Source organism: Xyrauchen texanus, chromosome 10 (assembly GCF_025860055.1).
Source record: "Xyrauchen texanus isolate HMW12.3.18 chromosome 10, RBS_HiC_50CHRs, whole genome shotgun sequence".
NCBI classification, from domain to species: Eukaryota; Metazoa; Chordata; class Actinopteri; order Cypriniformes; family Catostomidae; genus Xyrauchen; species Xyrauchen texanus.
In genome coordinates this window covers 45,262,065-45,280,202 of record NC_068285.1, presented here as the reverse complement: position 1 = coordinate 45,280,202, position 18,138 = coordinate 45,262,065, and the positions used below count along the sequence as shown (strand labels likewise).

Here is an 18,138-nt window from a genome sequence, read left to right as displayed (position 1 = left end):
AATCAAACAACTGCCAATTAAAACACAGTGAAGGCAGCGATATGCTGGTCCTACCACACTCAGGATGTTCTCTGTGAGGTCCTTCTCCTGCTGGACCACATTAATGCTGCAGCACACATAGACAACACTATCAGCACACACACACACAACACACTTTTAATCAGCATTCAAACATGTCTTCTGATGTCATGATCCTCACATGTTGATCTGGTGTGGTCCAGGTTTGATCTGTTTCTCAGGGAAGCTGCTCAGCACGATGGTACGGATGGCCCTGTTGAAACGGTTCAATTACACAAACACATTCAATTGTTAACATTTACAAGAAACGTGATCTGTTCTGTTGCCCAAACATTACCATTGAACATACTGTTCTGCAAATTTAAATACACAAAACTAGTATAACACACAGATTACAGTTAAAGGACTAAACTGTAAGAGAAAACGGTAACAGCAATAACTTAACATTAACAAACATGTTCAATTGATCAAACTTACTACATGTTCTCTGGTCATTATTGACAAAAAAACCCATTACAAGACACCTCTCCATTGGTTTATGGAAGGAATAATTGACGACAAACCGTGTAATTAATGAAAATGAACGCACACCTGAGGTGTAGCAGCCACTCTACCATTATTTTCAATAATTCAACAGGAGACAATTATTCCGCTAATACCAGAGATACAACATCTTACAACATCGTTCAGGGTTTAATCTCAAGACGAGTGGAACTACTTTCTTCCACCATGAATTCAGCATCTGTCTTTGATACAGCTCAAGCCTTCATTGCTAGTTCGGAAAAATTTCATTTTTGGACTAGCAACGGAGGGTGCACTGCGTTTCAGCATTGGAGTAACAAGGTAGTGCACGTGTGAGAGAGCGAGAAAATCCGTCAAATGTGGAAATAAATTGTGTGGCGTCTTTCTTCAGCGGTTACATCGCTTCAAGTTGCCAAGATAAAAGGTGAAGTATACTTCTCAGCAGCAGCGTGGTTGCGTCACTTTTCCGTTGTTAAACAACTGTGCACAACCTCACTGGCTGTTTGTTGCTTGAGTTTGTATGTCCATGTGTGTGTGAGAGAGAACGCAAAGGTGCTTTCCACAGATATTAAAAGTTATTTTGGATAATATACAAACTGTTGTATTGATCAAGTCGTGGGGTGCGTTTACGTCAAGGCTCTGTATTTTGGTCGCAACTCAAGTCTGTGTGTGTGTCAGTATGTGTAACTGGGTGAGATGAGAGAGCGAGAGAGAGACCCGCGGTATAATTAATGATAATCACTAGCTGACTGTACAGTTTTTCTTACTAAACTTGACATTAAATGTACATTCAGTTTTTAGAGATTTCAAGAAAATTTGATATTTTTTCATATATGGCGGTTTCTTAAATTTTGGGCAATTTAAGTATTGTGCTTTTTCAAGAAAATTAAGTCTTTTTAAAACATTTTTCACAATTAACTTTTTTATTATTATTATTTGTCTAATAACAATGTCCAACAGTGTACAGCCATGGCCAAGTTTTGGTAGTGACATCAATTTTGTGTTTTGTTAAGTTTTCTTCTTCAGATGTTGTGGTGTTGATTCACATTGTTTCTAGATTATTGTACAGCGTGATCAGGTGCGTTTTAAATAATTGCAAAAAACTTTGTTGGCCAAAAAAATTAACTATCACAAAAACCCAAATATCTGTTTTTTGGTCCTGGCACAAAATGATCAGCCAACATCATTTCACTAATCATATCAACAGCACCTGGGAAAGTGTGAACGAGTACTAGTCAGGTGAAATCACTCTATCATTCTGATTGGGTTATAAGAGCAGACTGTTTGCTATAAAAGGAGGGAAGAAGTGCCTCCAATCATTGTGTTACTGTTAGCAATGGTTACCTCTAAAGAAAGACATGCAGCCATCATCGCTTTGCATCAAAATGGCCTCACATGCAAGGAAATTGCTGCAAAGAATATTGAACCAGAAAGAACCATTTAATCGATCATCAAGAACTTCAAGCAGAGAGGTTCAACTGCAGTGAAGAAGGCTTCAGGACGTCCCAAGGAAATTGCTGCAAAGAATATTGAACCAGAAAGAACCATTTAATGGATCATCAAGAACTTCAAGCAGAGAGGTTCAACTGCAGTGAAGAAGGCTTCAGGACGTCCCAGAGTGTCCAGCAAGTGCCAGGACCGTCTTCTGAGGAGTCAGCGACGGAATCATGTCACCACCAGTGCAGAGCTTGCTCAATATTGACAGCAGGTTGGTGTGAGTGCATCTGCACGCACAGCGAGGCGAAGACTTTTGGAAAATGGCCTGGTGTCAAGAAGGGCAGCAAAGAAGCCACTTCTCTCCAAGAAAAACATCAAGGACAGACTGAAATTCTGCAGAAAGTACAAGGATTAGACAGCAGAAGACTGGTGCAAAGTTATTTTAAGTGGCTCGGAGATCATTACATTGAAATTTTGGATCCGTGGCCAGGCAACTCCCCGGATCTTAATCCCATAGAGAACCTGTGGTCAATCCTCAAAAGGCGAGTGGACAAGCAGAAGCCCACAAATTGTGATCAACTACAAGAGTGGATCACCATCAGTAAGGATTTGGCCCAGAAGCTGATATCCAGCAAGCCAGAGTGAATTGCAGAGGTTATGAAGGACAAGGGTCAACACTGTAAATATTGACTTCATATATTGAATGCCAAGAAAAGCCTTTCAAACTTATGAATAATTATTGTTTCCCAGTATACCATAGAAACATGTGAAAAAAAATTATCTACAAATACTGGAGCAGCAAACTTTGCAAAACACAAAATTGATGTCACTGCCAATACGTTTAGCCACGGCTGTAGATATACATACATCACAGGTGACTTATGTCATTTCTTTCTCATTTCAAAGTACGTTTTGCTGAAATGACACTGATGGAAATGACATTTTTAATGGTTTTAAAATATTTATTGACAGCATCACTGGCTATATGCATGGCAAGATCAAGGTAGTAAACACAATATATAATACATTAATATACACAATGAATATTATAGAAGATCTTTCATTTCAATATTTGATACAAAACATAAAAAAAAAAAAAAAATGGCTTCTTAATCTTGCTGAGGCTAATTTCATAGCTAACATTTTATGTTTCCTGAAATGTTGTTACTTCAATATTTTAATGATTGAAATGACATCACAACTGTGAGACATTTGTAATCATTTTTTATTTTATTTTAAATTATAGAAATCATATTCCCACAATAAAAATTGAAATGGTTTGTGTTTATTTCCCTCTGTTTAGATGATCATAGTTTTAAACGAAATAATTTGTATTTTTATAATGGATTTTCATAGCTTAATATTGAAAGTCTGAGTTTGGGACAAGATAAAATGGTCAAATCTAGAAATAAAAGGCATTAAAAAAAAAAAAGTAGTAATATAATTGATGTAGGCCAGGTGAAAATTTCCTTCATAACAAAAAATTTGTTAGTTATAATAAAAAAAATGAAAAACATGAAATTGTTGAACAAACACCTATACAGGAAATTCATATTTGAATGTTGATTTAGCATTATATTATGTTTGATCATGTCTTGTATTATTGAAAGTTAAAATTAACCCAGTAAAATCAGAGATGTGAACATGATTTGTCACACTGACCAGCGGTTGTATACAAGTACAGCCATTGCGGTGGTGGGCGGTAAGCTGGACAGATCCAGATCCACATGTTTCACACCAGGAGGAACTCGACTCACACACAGCAGCTCATTCAGCAGCATATTCAACACAGGGATCGTCAGACTGCAAACACATTCACAACATACAGATGAGTTTTTGTTGTTTGATGAAAATGTCATGATGTGTCGTCTCGTCACTGAACATTTTCATCTGTACTTTCAGTTCTGCCTTCTGTATCCGACTAAGGTTTTGCGTTCTTCTGATCGTTTGGAAATGAGACTTATACATATTTCAAGCACACACTCTGATCTTATGTGGATGTGTGACAAGTAATAGCACACCTGTCCACACCACAACACATGATCTGAGGTATTATTCATACCTGTAACATAAACTGTGCCGGACGAGTTACGTGGAGATGTAGAGGTTTGTTTGAATCACTGACGCTGACTTTGAGCAACCGTTCTATTGGTTCTTGCATTTTCTCCACAACAATGACTATCTGAAAGATTTAGCCAACATTCATTCTAAGAAATGTGCACATAAACACTGCATCTTCACACACCCTTTCTCCAGAACGTCGAGGTCCCATCTGAGGTGAGCAGACACTTTGAGCGCCAGCAGCTTGAGAGTGCGGTTCCTGCGGTTATCCACCGGCGGCTGGACCTGGTTCTGCTCATTCACAGATGGTTTCGAGGCTTGCTCAAGAAACTGAATGATCAGCTGGACAGGAGATGGATCTGTGGGAAGTCCATCAGATCTCGTTATACAAATGTAAAATGAGTCTTTACTGTTGCACAAGAAGTGCTGGTGGGAATGGTTGCAGTGACTTACACTACATTTATTACAGCTTCATGTGGACTCACCTGACCCGATCAGACATTTACCATGGTAAATACAGTATCCACTAAAATACCATAGTAACAACAAGTATTGTTACAGCATAAAAGCATAATAAATGAATATTTATAATTATGAAAATCTGTAATATAATTAAGGGAAATGGGCTATATAATATAAATGCAGATGGTGAAATAACCAGAGAAGATCCGGAGAATTATATTGCACTTGACCCAGCCTATTAGTGCTTTGCGTTATGCAATTTTGCCAAATCCATTTGAATCTAGACTTAGCGCACGCTTGCACGAAAATACCAAAACTTAATGGCCATGCCCACTGACTTGGCGCATATGACATATTGCATAGCGCTGTAATTAAGGCATAGGCTAGCACTCCAAGTAGGACCCTCTGTGTCATCTTTTAATTTCAAAAAGTCCTACTTCAATTTAATCAATTATTTCAGTCTGAATAATGATACATATTATTTGTATTGTGAGTGAAACATTTTCCGGGTTGACGTCACATTTTTCCAAATATTTTTGGAAATTAAAGGAATAGTTCACCCAGAAATGAATAAAATAATTTTACTCACCCCCATGCCATCCCTGATGTGTATGACTTTCTCTCTTCAGAACACAAATTAAGATTTTTAGAAGAATATTTCAGCTCAGTAGTTTCATACAATACCAGACCATTCATCGACCAGAACTTTGAAGCTCCAAAAAGCACATAAAGGCAGCATAAAAGTAACCCAGTAATCTGTCTGTTCTTCCTTCATGTTACCGTCTTAATCTTAGTAAGTGTGCACCAGTTTTTTTTAGTGAATGTCTGAACAGTCCATTTTCAAATCACGGTTGGTTTAACAGGAGACACCATAACCATCACATTTTTATATGTGTGCCAAGTTCAGTCGCTGCATTCTGTTCCATTTAGCTGCACCCTGTTTAGCTCTTTGAAACACTCGCCTGCTGTATATGCATTGCCTTAGTGTGTTGAGTCCACAGCCACATGTGTGTGCGTGCGTGTCCAAGGGTTCGCTCCTGTGGGGAAAGCCGCGATGCTCTGTATTGTTGTTGCTGTGATTCATGAAGCGTTCCAATCAACACGGAGAGTCTTAATTTCATCTTTCAACAGAGGAAAGTGCGACGAATGACACTTTATATCAGATATCTAACTTGGAAACTCAAGCAGAAATCTTCACTCAATTTGTCGAGATGCAGGTGTTACGTTACGCGGGGCCGGGAGCTTTAATCAGACAATCATTCACTTCTATTGAATAATATCCATTAACGAGTCAAAGTTCTTCCATTAAATGATAATAAAGTGTGTTTAGCTAAGGTTTAACTGAGACAGCTGTTAAAAAACGGTGAATTACTCTCTATGTTTTGATTATTGTGACGATTGATTATTTGTTTTTAGTTGTCGGGTAATTGTTACTGGATTTCAAATTTAGTGAAAAGTCACATCATACGTGATCACTATCGATCATCGTTTTCATGATCGATCATTAATGCCACGTCCGAATACTCGAGTACTCGTGCCCATCCTTATTACTTTTATGTGTTTTTTGGAGCTTAAAAATTCTGGTCACCATTCACTTGCATGTAATGGACCTACAGAGCAGAGATATTCTTCTAAAAAACTTTATGTTCTGCAGAAGAAAGTCACACAAATCTGAGATGGCATGAGGGTGAGTAAATGATGAGAACATTTTGGGGTGAACTATCCCTTTAAGTAGCAAATGGAGCTGCCCAGAATCTTTTTTACAGCTAGTTTACTTTTAATAAGTGAACAGTCATGGAATTCATCCTACACTGAGACTTGTAGCCTCTGCACAGAGGGTACGCTACTAATAATATTTGCCAGATATTTTTACTTGTCCACTGAAAATGGACATAGATTTTGGGCTTTTAGGAATACATCTTGTAAAGATTGTGATATATGTACAGGAACTTGCAGGGGCATATTGCCCCCATTATTCTGAATTTTCAGGGCATTTCTACCCGTTAATTACTGACCCCGATGGTGACTGAGAGTCATGATACCTGGATGAGCACTCTGTAAGTGCTGCTCCAGTAATGATGGGTCAAGCAGGAACTCAAACCAGGAAGTCTGTGGAGGGGTGCAGGGCCGACTGCCGCTCACCGCCACACGGTCCGCAGCCTCAGCGCTCATACTTGCCAGCTAGAAAACATCAGCACTGTTAGTGGAAATTCAATGCATTAACAACACATGCACACATCATGGGTCATTATTTTTTGGCTTGTGTTTAGAAAGCACATACAACACCCAAAACTCTGAGCTGGTACACTACCATAATACATGTAATACTTCTGCAGTATATAATATGAATACTGTGTGCACTATACGTGGTATACAGTTTATACTGCAGAATCAGAGACAGAATACAGACTTACAGCACTTTATACAAGACCACACATTACACAAGATTTTAAACAAGTACACCTATAGAACAATCTCTGTATATTTGCATATTTGGGCTTGAGTTACTACGCGCCTATGATGTTAAAAAAAAAAATGCAGTCTAGGTAGGCAGCTCAAGAGGTTTTAAGACACTGCCCATGTCTTTAATTTACCGGTGCAACACATTTCAGCTTTTACATGCGATCACATAGTGAATTCATTACTGTTTCAGCCGTTTCATGTACTGATAATACCATAATGTCAGTAAGTTTTGTATTTACTTTATTATAATAATAATAATGCAAGTCAGATTCATGTCTGTTCATATGCTAATTGCAAGAGTTCATTGTTAGTCTAGAGCAGAGTTGTTATGCTGACACAGACAATAAGACTTTGATGCATTCCTGCGATATCACTCACCTGTTTTAGGGCTTATGAATGAATAATGCGGCAGAAATCAGACAGAGAGTTTCAGTGAACACGAAGAGTCAAACCACTCAAGTGTCCCTAGTCGCCATTGTGATGTATTTCTTCACTGGATTGGATCCGTGAGCCGACACTTGAAACAGCGCCGCCTGCTGTACAGGATACACTTTATTCCCACAGTGACCCATCAGAAGTACTCACCAAACATAATATAATCAGAAGTTATATACAATATAATAATAATAATAATAACAATAATAATAAATAATAATAATTTATGTAAAGTTATATTTTGAAAATAGTCATGGCTGAAGGGTGTTGTTAATAAAAAATATTAAAGACACAAAATGTTATTAAAATGAAAATGCACAGTCTTCCAAATTAAATAATTAAATGACCTCCTAAACATTGTAATCATTCCTATGCAACAAGAATATAATATAATATAATATAATAAAGTGATGGGATTTCATTCAGGAGCGGGTTTAGTTATTAGCAATAATTAATAATTATCAAAGACAACTATTAATTATTAAAATCAATAGAAAATTGATTAGAATCAACATTATCTTATTAACCCTTCAAATCAAAACTCATCAAAGATAACTATCACTTATAAAAATCAATAGAATATTAATTAGAATGAATATTGTCGGGGCACCACCCTAGAATCAGGGACTAATAACCAGACAGTATTGCAGTCTCAATATTGGATTGTTCTCTTAGGAAAGCAGACAGTCATCCGAAGAACATCGACATTCAAACAGGGAACAATGAAGGCTTGACATCCCCTGCCAGACCTTGGCACAGGTGCATGCAGAACAATACGAAAACACTGCTCATTAAAGTATAATAAAATTTATTGACGCAGTAATATCAATTAATAATCATTACAATGCAGTCAATAAACTTCTGACATCCAACTACAAACTAAACTGTAACATGATTAGATATGGTAACAGATAAGCCTATAATAGGGTAAGGCCACCCACCCCCTTGTGTACCGTTCCGGCCTTCATAGGTGTTTCATAGGTGCTCGCTAACAGCACTTGCCCCTACAGTCTGTTAAGGCTAAATGGGGGATCTTTGTCTTTGTGTGTGTGTGTGTATGTATGTGTAAGGAGAGAAAAAGTGCACAAAATGGCGGGTGTGGCTCTTGTGGAGAGTGCGTCACGTGAGGTTTCTGGCAAGAGAATATGACCGCAAATGTGGGCAGAGAGACTGGTCAATGGCATCTGCCTGTTTAACATGTGTCTCTCCACTGTTACAATAACGTTGGGCTCTATCGCCAAGTTATCTGTTCACCTGTTTTGTGTGCAGGTATGTTTGTGAGGGGTTGTGTGTGTGCGGTTAGTACGAGAGAGAGAGAGAACAGGGTGACGGCACCAAAGCCGGTTTAGCGATCGTGGGAGAGATGGCAACCATTAGTTTTATCGCTCAGAGAAGCGGTGAATGGCTCGTAATCTGTCTGCCACGGTCGTTGTTTTTTTAATGGATAAACTCAGCGTGCCAGTCTCACCCTCGATGGCGGAAATGCACAAACAGCCCAACATGGTTGGACGACAACACAGCAAATCTCATTTGTGGTAACAGATATACTTTGAGTATTATTAGCAGCTACGAGCGGACTGTAAACTGTACGAGCAACGACCTTGATACACAAGAATAACAAACTATAACAATCTATCTCTGCCCAGACATTAACCTCTTACTTGTGTCACATGAGGACGCAGGTAGAATGTGTGTTTATCCATCGTTTGATTCCGACTTGCTTCCTCAAATCTCGGGTGATGATGGGAGGCTGTTTCCTCGCTATGGGGTACTGGGGAATTGTAACTGTTGGTGCAAAGGTTTCATTATCTAGTGAGACTACAGCCCATTCATTTGTTTTCCATGCAAATCCAGATCCCAGTTTTGCTATTTCCAACCTTCTTCTATTGCAGATCATACAGGATGATCTATTTTATGACACTGTAATTGAAACCAATAAGTCATAGATTATTTCTGGAATCTTGTTTTCAACTGTGTCTACCCCACAAAGTTTCTAATATCTTCATCAGTAGACGAAGATGTGGAACTATAAAGATCAAGATAGAATTCTTTAAAAGCATTATTAATATCAATGGCCAAGGTAAATATTTCACCACCAGCAGATTTCACTGAGTACTCTCTCCGTTTTATATATCTAGCCAGAAGCTTCCCTGCTTTGTCCCCCAACTCAAAGCATGACTGTCTTTCCCTGAATAGCCAAAACTTCACCTTCCTCGACAAAACTGTATTATATCTGTATTTCAATCGGGTCAATTCTCAGTGGCCATCAGTCGACATACAGCGCTTCAGCTCTGCCTCTGCACTTTTAATATTTCCTTCCAAATCTACGAGTTCTCGAGCTTTGCATTTTTGATGAATGAGTCATACTGTATGATCTGACCCATAAGAACTGCTTTAAGTGCCTCCCAAGTCATGCCCACAGAGGACACTGAGGACCAGTTGGTAGCCACATAAACATGTTTTCAGCCTTAAACATTTGTTGGAATTCAGGATTTTGCAAAAGGGATACATTGAAGCACCAACTATATTTATTTTTCTCCATATATGGCAACTGGGCATGAACTGAGACTAAGATGTTTCCAATTGAGCAACCAACAAGAGGTGAAATGAGAGACTTAGATATATAAAAAAAATCTTATGGACTGATGAAAAGAATGTATAGTGTATGGGGGAAGGGGAATAAGGTAAATGAGCAATAGGGAAGCCTCCCAACTGGCCCAAGGACGTATCCAATGGCGTGGCAGAAGGTCTCCTGCGTGTTCTGTATTATCATGCGCATTCAGTTTAAGTTATTTAGTTCCAATTAAATAACTATATTATTAATTTTATGATCCTCGTTTTTTTTTTATCTGACTCCAATTATAAAAGTTTCTATTATATATTAATGTTCTAATCTTAGTTATTATTATTAAATTTGATTTAACATTTAATCATCGTATTTAACTCTTATTATATATTGTACTAGTTCATTCAGATTCCTGTTGCTTAGAGAGTATCTTGCCGACCGTGTATGTGGATCTCACGGTCACAAATGTGCCAGTATTTGTCATTAAAACAGTAATTGACTAAATATTAATTAGATGGCTGCTCATGCTTGCCCTTTTATCTAAAAGTATTTTGTTTAGTCCTCTTAGACATTAAACACTTAGAGTAACATTATTTCTACCCAGAGGCCATGACCACTAAATTTACAAAGATAGACCAACATATCTGAAGTTAAAATAGTTTATATAGTCATGTCATAGTTTCCTATGTACACTTAGCTTAAAAATATTACAATTACCAGAGGTTTAAACTTCACCCTATTTAGGCTTGGTCGAAAACTTTAGGTTGTCCTAAACAGAAATTCACTATCAACCCTGTACACACTAAGTACACTAGAACTAATGTCAGTTAGTTAGTCAGAGCTCTAAAGTCTCAGTCTGTATGCCCCATGCTCCATTCAGAACCGAGCTTTAGTCTGCTACTGTTACGCTTGCAGATGAAGGCAGACGTGGAGACAGGATCTAAACGCAGTGTAACTTTATTGAAACTGAGAAAACTTAAACAGACAAAACCAAAACAAAGGAAATACCCGCAATGGGGAAATAAACCAAAAACACGGAAAACATACAAGGAGTTTAACAAGAAGGATAAACGTACAAAGACCACGGAAACAGGCATCCACAAACATCAACGATAGACAAGGGAATGGAGACCAAACAGGGTTTATATACACTGGAGACATGATGATGACAAACTACAATCAGGTGAGCACAATGACACAGGGCTGGCAGTGATGAGGGCCGGGGATCATGGGAAGTGTAGTTTTGGACAGAGACAAGTGAAACCCAGGGCAGACAACAAGGGAATCGTGACAGCTGCTAACCTGGTCGTAGACTTGCGGAAACATGGACTCTGCGTTTCTATTGTTTCTGGGAAATATTGTTTAAAATAGCCCTGAAGATGTGACAGGTGAGACTGGATTATGGGTGTGATGTTGTCAGCAGTGGAGGAGATGCACTCCTGGTTATAGAGAGGAAACATTTCTGTAACTCCCTCTTTCAGTTTGCTTTCCCACAGAGATAATTTTTTCCTGAACGCGCGCACCTTATCTTGTGCGTTCAGTATGTGAACATTGTGCCCTTGCATGCTCTGATTGAGGACACTGAGATGCTGGAAAAAATCTGCCATGTATGACAACTTCAGTATCCTTGAGCCATCTTCAAAACAGCTGGCAAGCTCTGATTTTTCACCAGAGAGAAACTCTCTCAGCTCTTTGCGCAGCACATACACGCAATTTAACACAGCACTGCGGGAAAGCCAGCGTACCTCTGAATGAAGCAGCAAGCTCTCATAATCAGCACCCATTTCTTTGCAGAGTAAACCGAATAGTCTGAGTTTCAAGGGGTGTGATTTTATATTGTTCACAGTTTTAACTACATCCCTCAGCACGTGATGCAAATCATCATCAATGCTTTTGGCCACAAGAGCCAAAATATATTAACATCTTTAGGTTAAAAAATACATTATGTAAAAAATTATAATCTTACATATATGTTTTGTTTTTCTGTCAAGTTTTTCGCGGACCAACTAGCTCCCTCTTGCGGCTCCCCTTGGGTCCGCGGACCCCAGTTTGAAAACCCCTGCTCTAGGGGACTTACACACTTTTGCTTCATTCTGATCAAGGACTGAGTCCATCAACAGATTAAAGTCTCCTCCCAATATTATATCATGAGGGGTGCCAGAGGTTTGCAACATTGCTTCAAGATCTATAAAAAAGCTCTGATCATCAATGTTAGGTGAGTAAATATTAGCCAAAATCAAACTTTGCCCCTGAATTTCTGCACACAATAATGACTCTTCTTAATTTATCATTAATCTGTTTGAGACTTTTGAATTGTAGATGTTTACTTATCAATGTAATGACTGACCTGCTCTTACTTGAGCCAGCACTTAATAAAACATGTCAAACCATATCTTCCCAAAATGTTTCAGCCTCCTGCAGGGAAAGATGCATTTCTTGAAGAAACACTACATCATATTTCTTAAGTTTTTTGAGGTGCCCTATCCTAAGGGTTTTCGAACTGGGGTCCGGGGACCCCTAGGAGGCCACCAGGAGGTGCTAAGGTGTCTGCAGAAGATAAAAAATTAAATAATAAAATTGACAAATTGGGTCTTTTTTTTTATTTATTTCGTTCTGCTTTTTAAAGTGTATAAATATATTTCTATTCAATAAAAAAAAAACAATCTTCAGGTTTGTACATCTATTATTACTCTAATAGTGGGTATAAAAAAGATATGTACTGAACTTAATTGAAAGTATTATTTTCCAGATTTTTTTATATTATATTTTAATAATTTCTTTTCATTTTCATAATTTATTTTATTACAAAATAAAAGCCAATTATTTAATTTTGCAAACCAAACATTGTCTTTATAATATGATCCTTACTTTCATCTCACACAATATACAAGGGAATTTATATCTAAAATTTAAAGCTGCCAACATATTTTGAAAAGGGGTCCCTTGCAAGGGGATCATAATGTTTGAAAACCCCCGCCCTAACCCATTCACATTCCATGTGGAGAGAGTCAATCCACTCATATTAACATTTGACATTTTGACATATTAGAAAAAATAGATTGTGTGTCAAAAATAAAATTGTAAAGACCACATTCTCAACAACCAACAACAAACAACCCCCGAACTTCCCCCTGGGGGACGGCGTGCCCTAAGCCCCGTCTTCCGGCAAGTCATCCCCGTACACCTGGATAAGGGAGGGGACAAGGGCAGAGAAACAGAAATATAAAAAATGGGGGGTTACTTCCTGTAACAGTGTAGTGCCCCCCAAATCTCCATAATATGCCTATTAATAGTTTTGGGGGCTAGAGTTGATTCCATCAACTCTAGCGGCTGGAGTTGGGAATCGGAGTTGACTTCAAAAAACTCAAAATCGAACACTTTTACTTCAGAAGCAGAAAGTAGGATGATAGCACATGAAGGCAGCACACAGTTCTTCTATTTTAAAGGTGTGCTTTTTGTTCATTTCATTTTGGACTAACACTGACACTTCGTGGTGTGGATGCAGCATCATTCAAAATTAATAGATTTCTGTTACAGATGCCATTGTAGAAATTCACTATTCACAATCAGCCATGATTCATTTAATCCAAGAGTGAAAGTGTCCAATAACAAGACGGTTATTGAGATTAAGTGAGCAGTACTCAGCTGGTGAGCTATGGAGCTAAATAATTGATTAAAGTCTTTAAAGCAAAAAAGCATGATGAATTGCTCTAATCGAAAAAATGTATGCATTGTATTATCAGTGCTGCATGTTGGGAGGCTGAAATTTAACATGGTTGTATTTCTAAGAATTAAATATTTCATTTGGAAACATTTCACAACTAATTTTATTATTAAAAATGAATAAATAATCACCTTCCATAGTTTGTTTCCAAAGTATTCAGTTCATTTGAAAATACAATCTACATTTTTCGACAGGTAAAATTCAGCCCATTCTATTTCGCTTAACAAAATACATTTCTTCAAATTCAGTGGTTCAAATTCTGTTGAAAATTCAGCCTTCCACATCCGTGAACTGCAGGTAAAGCAGAGAGTGCCGATTCACAATCTCAACCTGGTGCTATTCATTCTCACCAGTAGGTGGTGCAATGCGATCGGTGTTGACTGCTGAAGACCAAAGCAACAGGTAGATTAAACAGCTTTGTATGATTTGATAGTTTGTTTTTCAATTTGAAAAGAAATGAGCAGGAACAAGAAAACAATAAAAGTAAATAAAAAAATATATTACAATAAAAATGATAAATTAATGAATGACAAATTTATTAGGCCTAAATCAATAAACAATACGCCTACCATTGTGCACGAGTTGGTACAAAGTGGCCATATGATATAATATTACATTTAGAAGGAATGGTGTTGAAGTTATACGGGGAAACACTCTATCTTGCCGCATCTTCCCGGATTCCTTCTCTTTACAAACTCTCTTTATCTTCCTCTCTAGGGCGCTGTCACGCGCACACTGTCAATATGCAGATCCCCACTTTGTTACTTTAACTGTTGCACTTCATATAGTAGAAAATAAAATAAGCAGATAGTCAGTTAAATAATAGAAGTCAGTTGAATCATAATCGGTTGTTATAATGATAATGATAAAATAAAAACAGCACTTTTTGATTTGTCTGTCTTTGATTTGCCTACAAGAAAACCCTTATGATTAGCATTGATGACATGTCACACATTGAAATCAGTTAATTATAAAAATGAGGTTTCATTTTGAAGTTTATTTTACCCTGGCAAATCTACTTGTGTACTAATATGCTCCCAACCCCTGGCTTTCAAATAATATCTTTTATGAGATTTTCGAAGGATCATGTAGTTCGTGAATTTTAATGACATCTTTTTTTTCCATGTTTTCAGCAATCTGATATGAGCTCAGTAAATTGTTGTACGATTGGCTGTGAACAATAAGCCTTTCAATGACTGCTGCAGCGGCTCAGAAAAGATTAAATATGTTTACCTCTCGCGGCACCTGTCACAAAGAGCCATGCATGAGAAAGCGGCAGGATATTGGGTGCACCAGCACCACTTGAATGCCGCCTTCGTACTGCCTGTGTGCTGCTAGCAAAACCGGCCACGATATTCCACTTTCCGCATGCCTCTCATTGAAAATGAACTAGATACTCTGAAAAGTGAATGTTTTAAAGGCTTACTAGAGTGTAACGGCCTTTAGAACGTTCGCTTTGATGCGTCCAGTGTAGACAGTTTCAAGCCATCGCGGCAAATTGCGCACACGATGGACAGCAACATTGATTATGCCATACAATTGGACAGGCTCAGGTAAAAGAGGATATGGTCAGCCTACTACTGCTCATAATTGGCTGTTGTTTGTGTGTTGGATGTTAACTACTTTGATAGAGACAAAACGTGATCAATTATCTTCTGAGTGGAACAAACTGATTTGGTGAGAAGCACAAACTGACACATTTCACCAAAACAGGAATATGATTATTATCATGTGAGCTATTTTGCATGCAACAAAATGCTGTTTATTTTTATTTGCAAACTTTTAGTATATTCTGGCAGATTGTATTTGGTGGACCAGTGCTACTCGTCATGTAACATTAGATTTTTGAAAAAATGTATAAACATTTGTAATTTACCTCCCTGGAAATGTTTAAATATATATTCGTCCTATTAACTACATAATTACATTTTGTTTTGCAATAATTTTGTGCAAAATGATTGTGTATTTATTATGCACAATCAATGCTTTGTTCATCAAGTGTGCATTTATGTCCATTTGTAATGTTTAATTTTCACAAATTGCTCTGTGGGTCGAGATAAAAGCTTCCAGGACCAAGGAACACCAGGGGCAATACACAAGTGTGTAACCCCTCTCGCTACCCGCGCAATGCGCGATGGAGGATTACATCGAAGAGGCCCTAAAGCAAGGATATATTCGCCCTTCCACTTTAACTTGTGCTTCGAGTTTCTTCTTCATCACCAAGAAGGATGGAGGCCTGAGACCCTGTATTGATTACCATGCCCTCAAACAAGTCACAATCAAGTTCAAGAATATAACTTGTACCTGAAAGCGGAAAAGTGAGCCTTCCACTTACCTTCAGTCCAGTTCTTGGGTTACTACATTGGACTTGAGGGAGTTCGGATGGATCGGGGAAGGTCGAAGCAGTACAGTCCTGGCCAACACCAACTACAGTCAAGGACCTTCAGCACTTCCAAGCCTGCTCTGAATGTGCCATCTCCAAAACTCCCCGACATCTTTCAGCCGGAAAGCTTCTTCCTCTGCCCGTTCCCCAAAGACAGTAGTCCCACCTAGGAGTGGACTTCATCACCGACCTGCCTTCCTTCTGAGGAGTTCACCTGTGTCCTTGTGGTTGTAGGCTGTTTTTTCCAAGGCCTGCTGCTTGATACCACTGAAGGGCTTACCATCTGCCTTCGAAACCACTGAGGCCCTGTTCCATCAGGTGTTCCGGAACTTCAGACTCCCTGAGGACATAGTGTCAGACCGTGGGCCACAATTCATCTAGAAGGTATGGAAGGGTTTCTTTTCACTTCTGGGTGTGTCGGTCAGTCTCTCTTCTGGTTACCATCCACAGACGAATGTGCAAATGGAACGGAAGATCCAGGAGATCAGCAGCTTCCTCCGGACCTACTGCCATCGCCACCAGAACCACTGGAGCTGCTACCTTCCCTGGGCTGCGTATGCACAGAACTCTCTTTGCCAGCAGACCACAGGCCTCACTCCATTCCAGTGCATACTCTGCTTCTAGGCTCCCTTATTCCCCTGGTCAGGTGAACCTTCAGAAGTCCCTGCAGTTGACCACTGGTTCCAGATGAGTGAGAGGGTCTGGGACGAGGCACAAGTCCACCTGCAGCTGGCCATAAGAAGCCAGAAGAGCCAGGTCGATGTCTGCCATTCTGATCCACCTCCCTACCAACCTGGACAGAAGGTCTGGCTTTCCACAAGGGACATCAGACTTCGCCTCCCTTTCAAAAAGCAAAGTCCCCGTTTTATTGGCCCTTTCATTATTTTAGAGCAAATTATCCCATCACTTATTATACTAATTGCACCAACTTTTCACGTGTCACTGTTAAAACCTTTCCATCCTCCCCTGTCTCCCTCTCACACAGAGCCTGATGGGGGAGATGAAACCCCCCTGCCACTCCTGGAGTTGGATCTGTTTATTCTGTATGGGAAATCCTGGACTTCCAGCGCCGGAGGGTTTGTCTGGAGCACCTGTTCGACTGGGAGGGGTACGGCCCAGAAGAAAGTTCTTGGGTAGCTCGAGATGACATCCTGGACCCCTCGCTGCTTTCCACCTTCCACATGGATCACCCAAATCGCCCAGATCCATATGGATGAGGGCATCCATGGCGCCATGGGCAATGGTCCTTGGGAGTGGCCAGTGAGGGGAGGGGGTACTGTAATATCTCCCTTGGGCTCTCCACCTCCCTCAGCACTCCACTCCTCATCACCCGATTTCTAATTCACTTCCACTCAATTCATTCGCTCATCACCGCTTGCATAAATAACTCACATTCACGCCACTTCATTGTCAAGTCTCACACAAAGGACTCTAGTTTGACCGTGCTGTTCTCATGCAGTTTACTTACCTTCTGTATTTACTCGTAGATCTAATCGCCTGACTCCTCTTCTTCAGCTCTGTGCACTTTACACCTTGTGAATCCCTCTTCAGTTTGTGACGCTCCTATTCTCTGTTATACCACCTGTACCACTGATCTCACTGTGTTAACCCTGTAAATCCTGTGAATCTCAGTAAACGTTCTCGCACTTGGTTTCATTAACTACAACTTGTGTGGTTTGAATTCCTGACAAGAGACATGTGGAACCTGCGCTTTAGGGACATTCACCAATCGAGAGGTCTGTGCTTTAACGGTGACAGAAATGTGGTCCTGCACAATGCGTGGTTGTGAGTGCCACTGGGTGTCAGAAAGGAAGAGGAGATGATGAGAAAAGTAATTGTGATTTTTCTGCTCTCTCTGATTATATTTTATCTATTCATCCATTTATATATTTATTTTATGCATTATTATTATTATTATTATTATTATTATTATTATTCAACTACTTCTTATTATTATTATTATTATTATTAAACTTGGCTGGGTTTCCCGAAGGTCTAAGTAGGACCTTAGTAGCACTAAAATAGTACTTAATCTCTAAATCGAGTTCCTCAAAAGCATAGTTAGCT

General features: G+C 39.1%; 1 protein-coding gene across 1 annotated transcript in view; it reads right to left on the bottom strand.

The window, feature by feature from the left end:
- ints8 (integrator complex subunit 8) overlaps positions 1–7,451 on the bottom strand; it is a 30,577-nt gene extending 23,126 nt beyond the window's left edge. Inside the window, 6 exon segments of the mRNA XM_052136523.1 lie at positions 55–106; positions 200–271; positions 3,640–3,780; positions 4,223–4,397; positions 6,543–6,681; positions 7,342–7,451. Of these exon segments, the coding sequence (XP_051992483.1) occupies positions 55–106; positions 200–271; positions 3,640–3,780; positions 4,223–4,397; positions 6,543–6,672 (570 nt within the window). The 5' untranslated portion in view covers positions 6,673–6,681; positions 7,342–7,451.
- Positions 7,452–18,138: the final 10,687 nt, after the last annotated feature.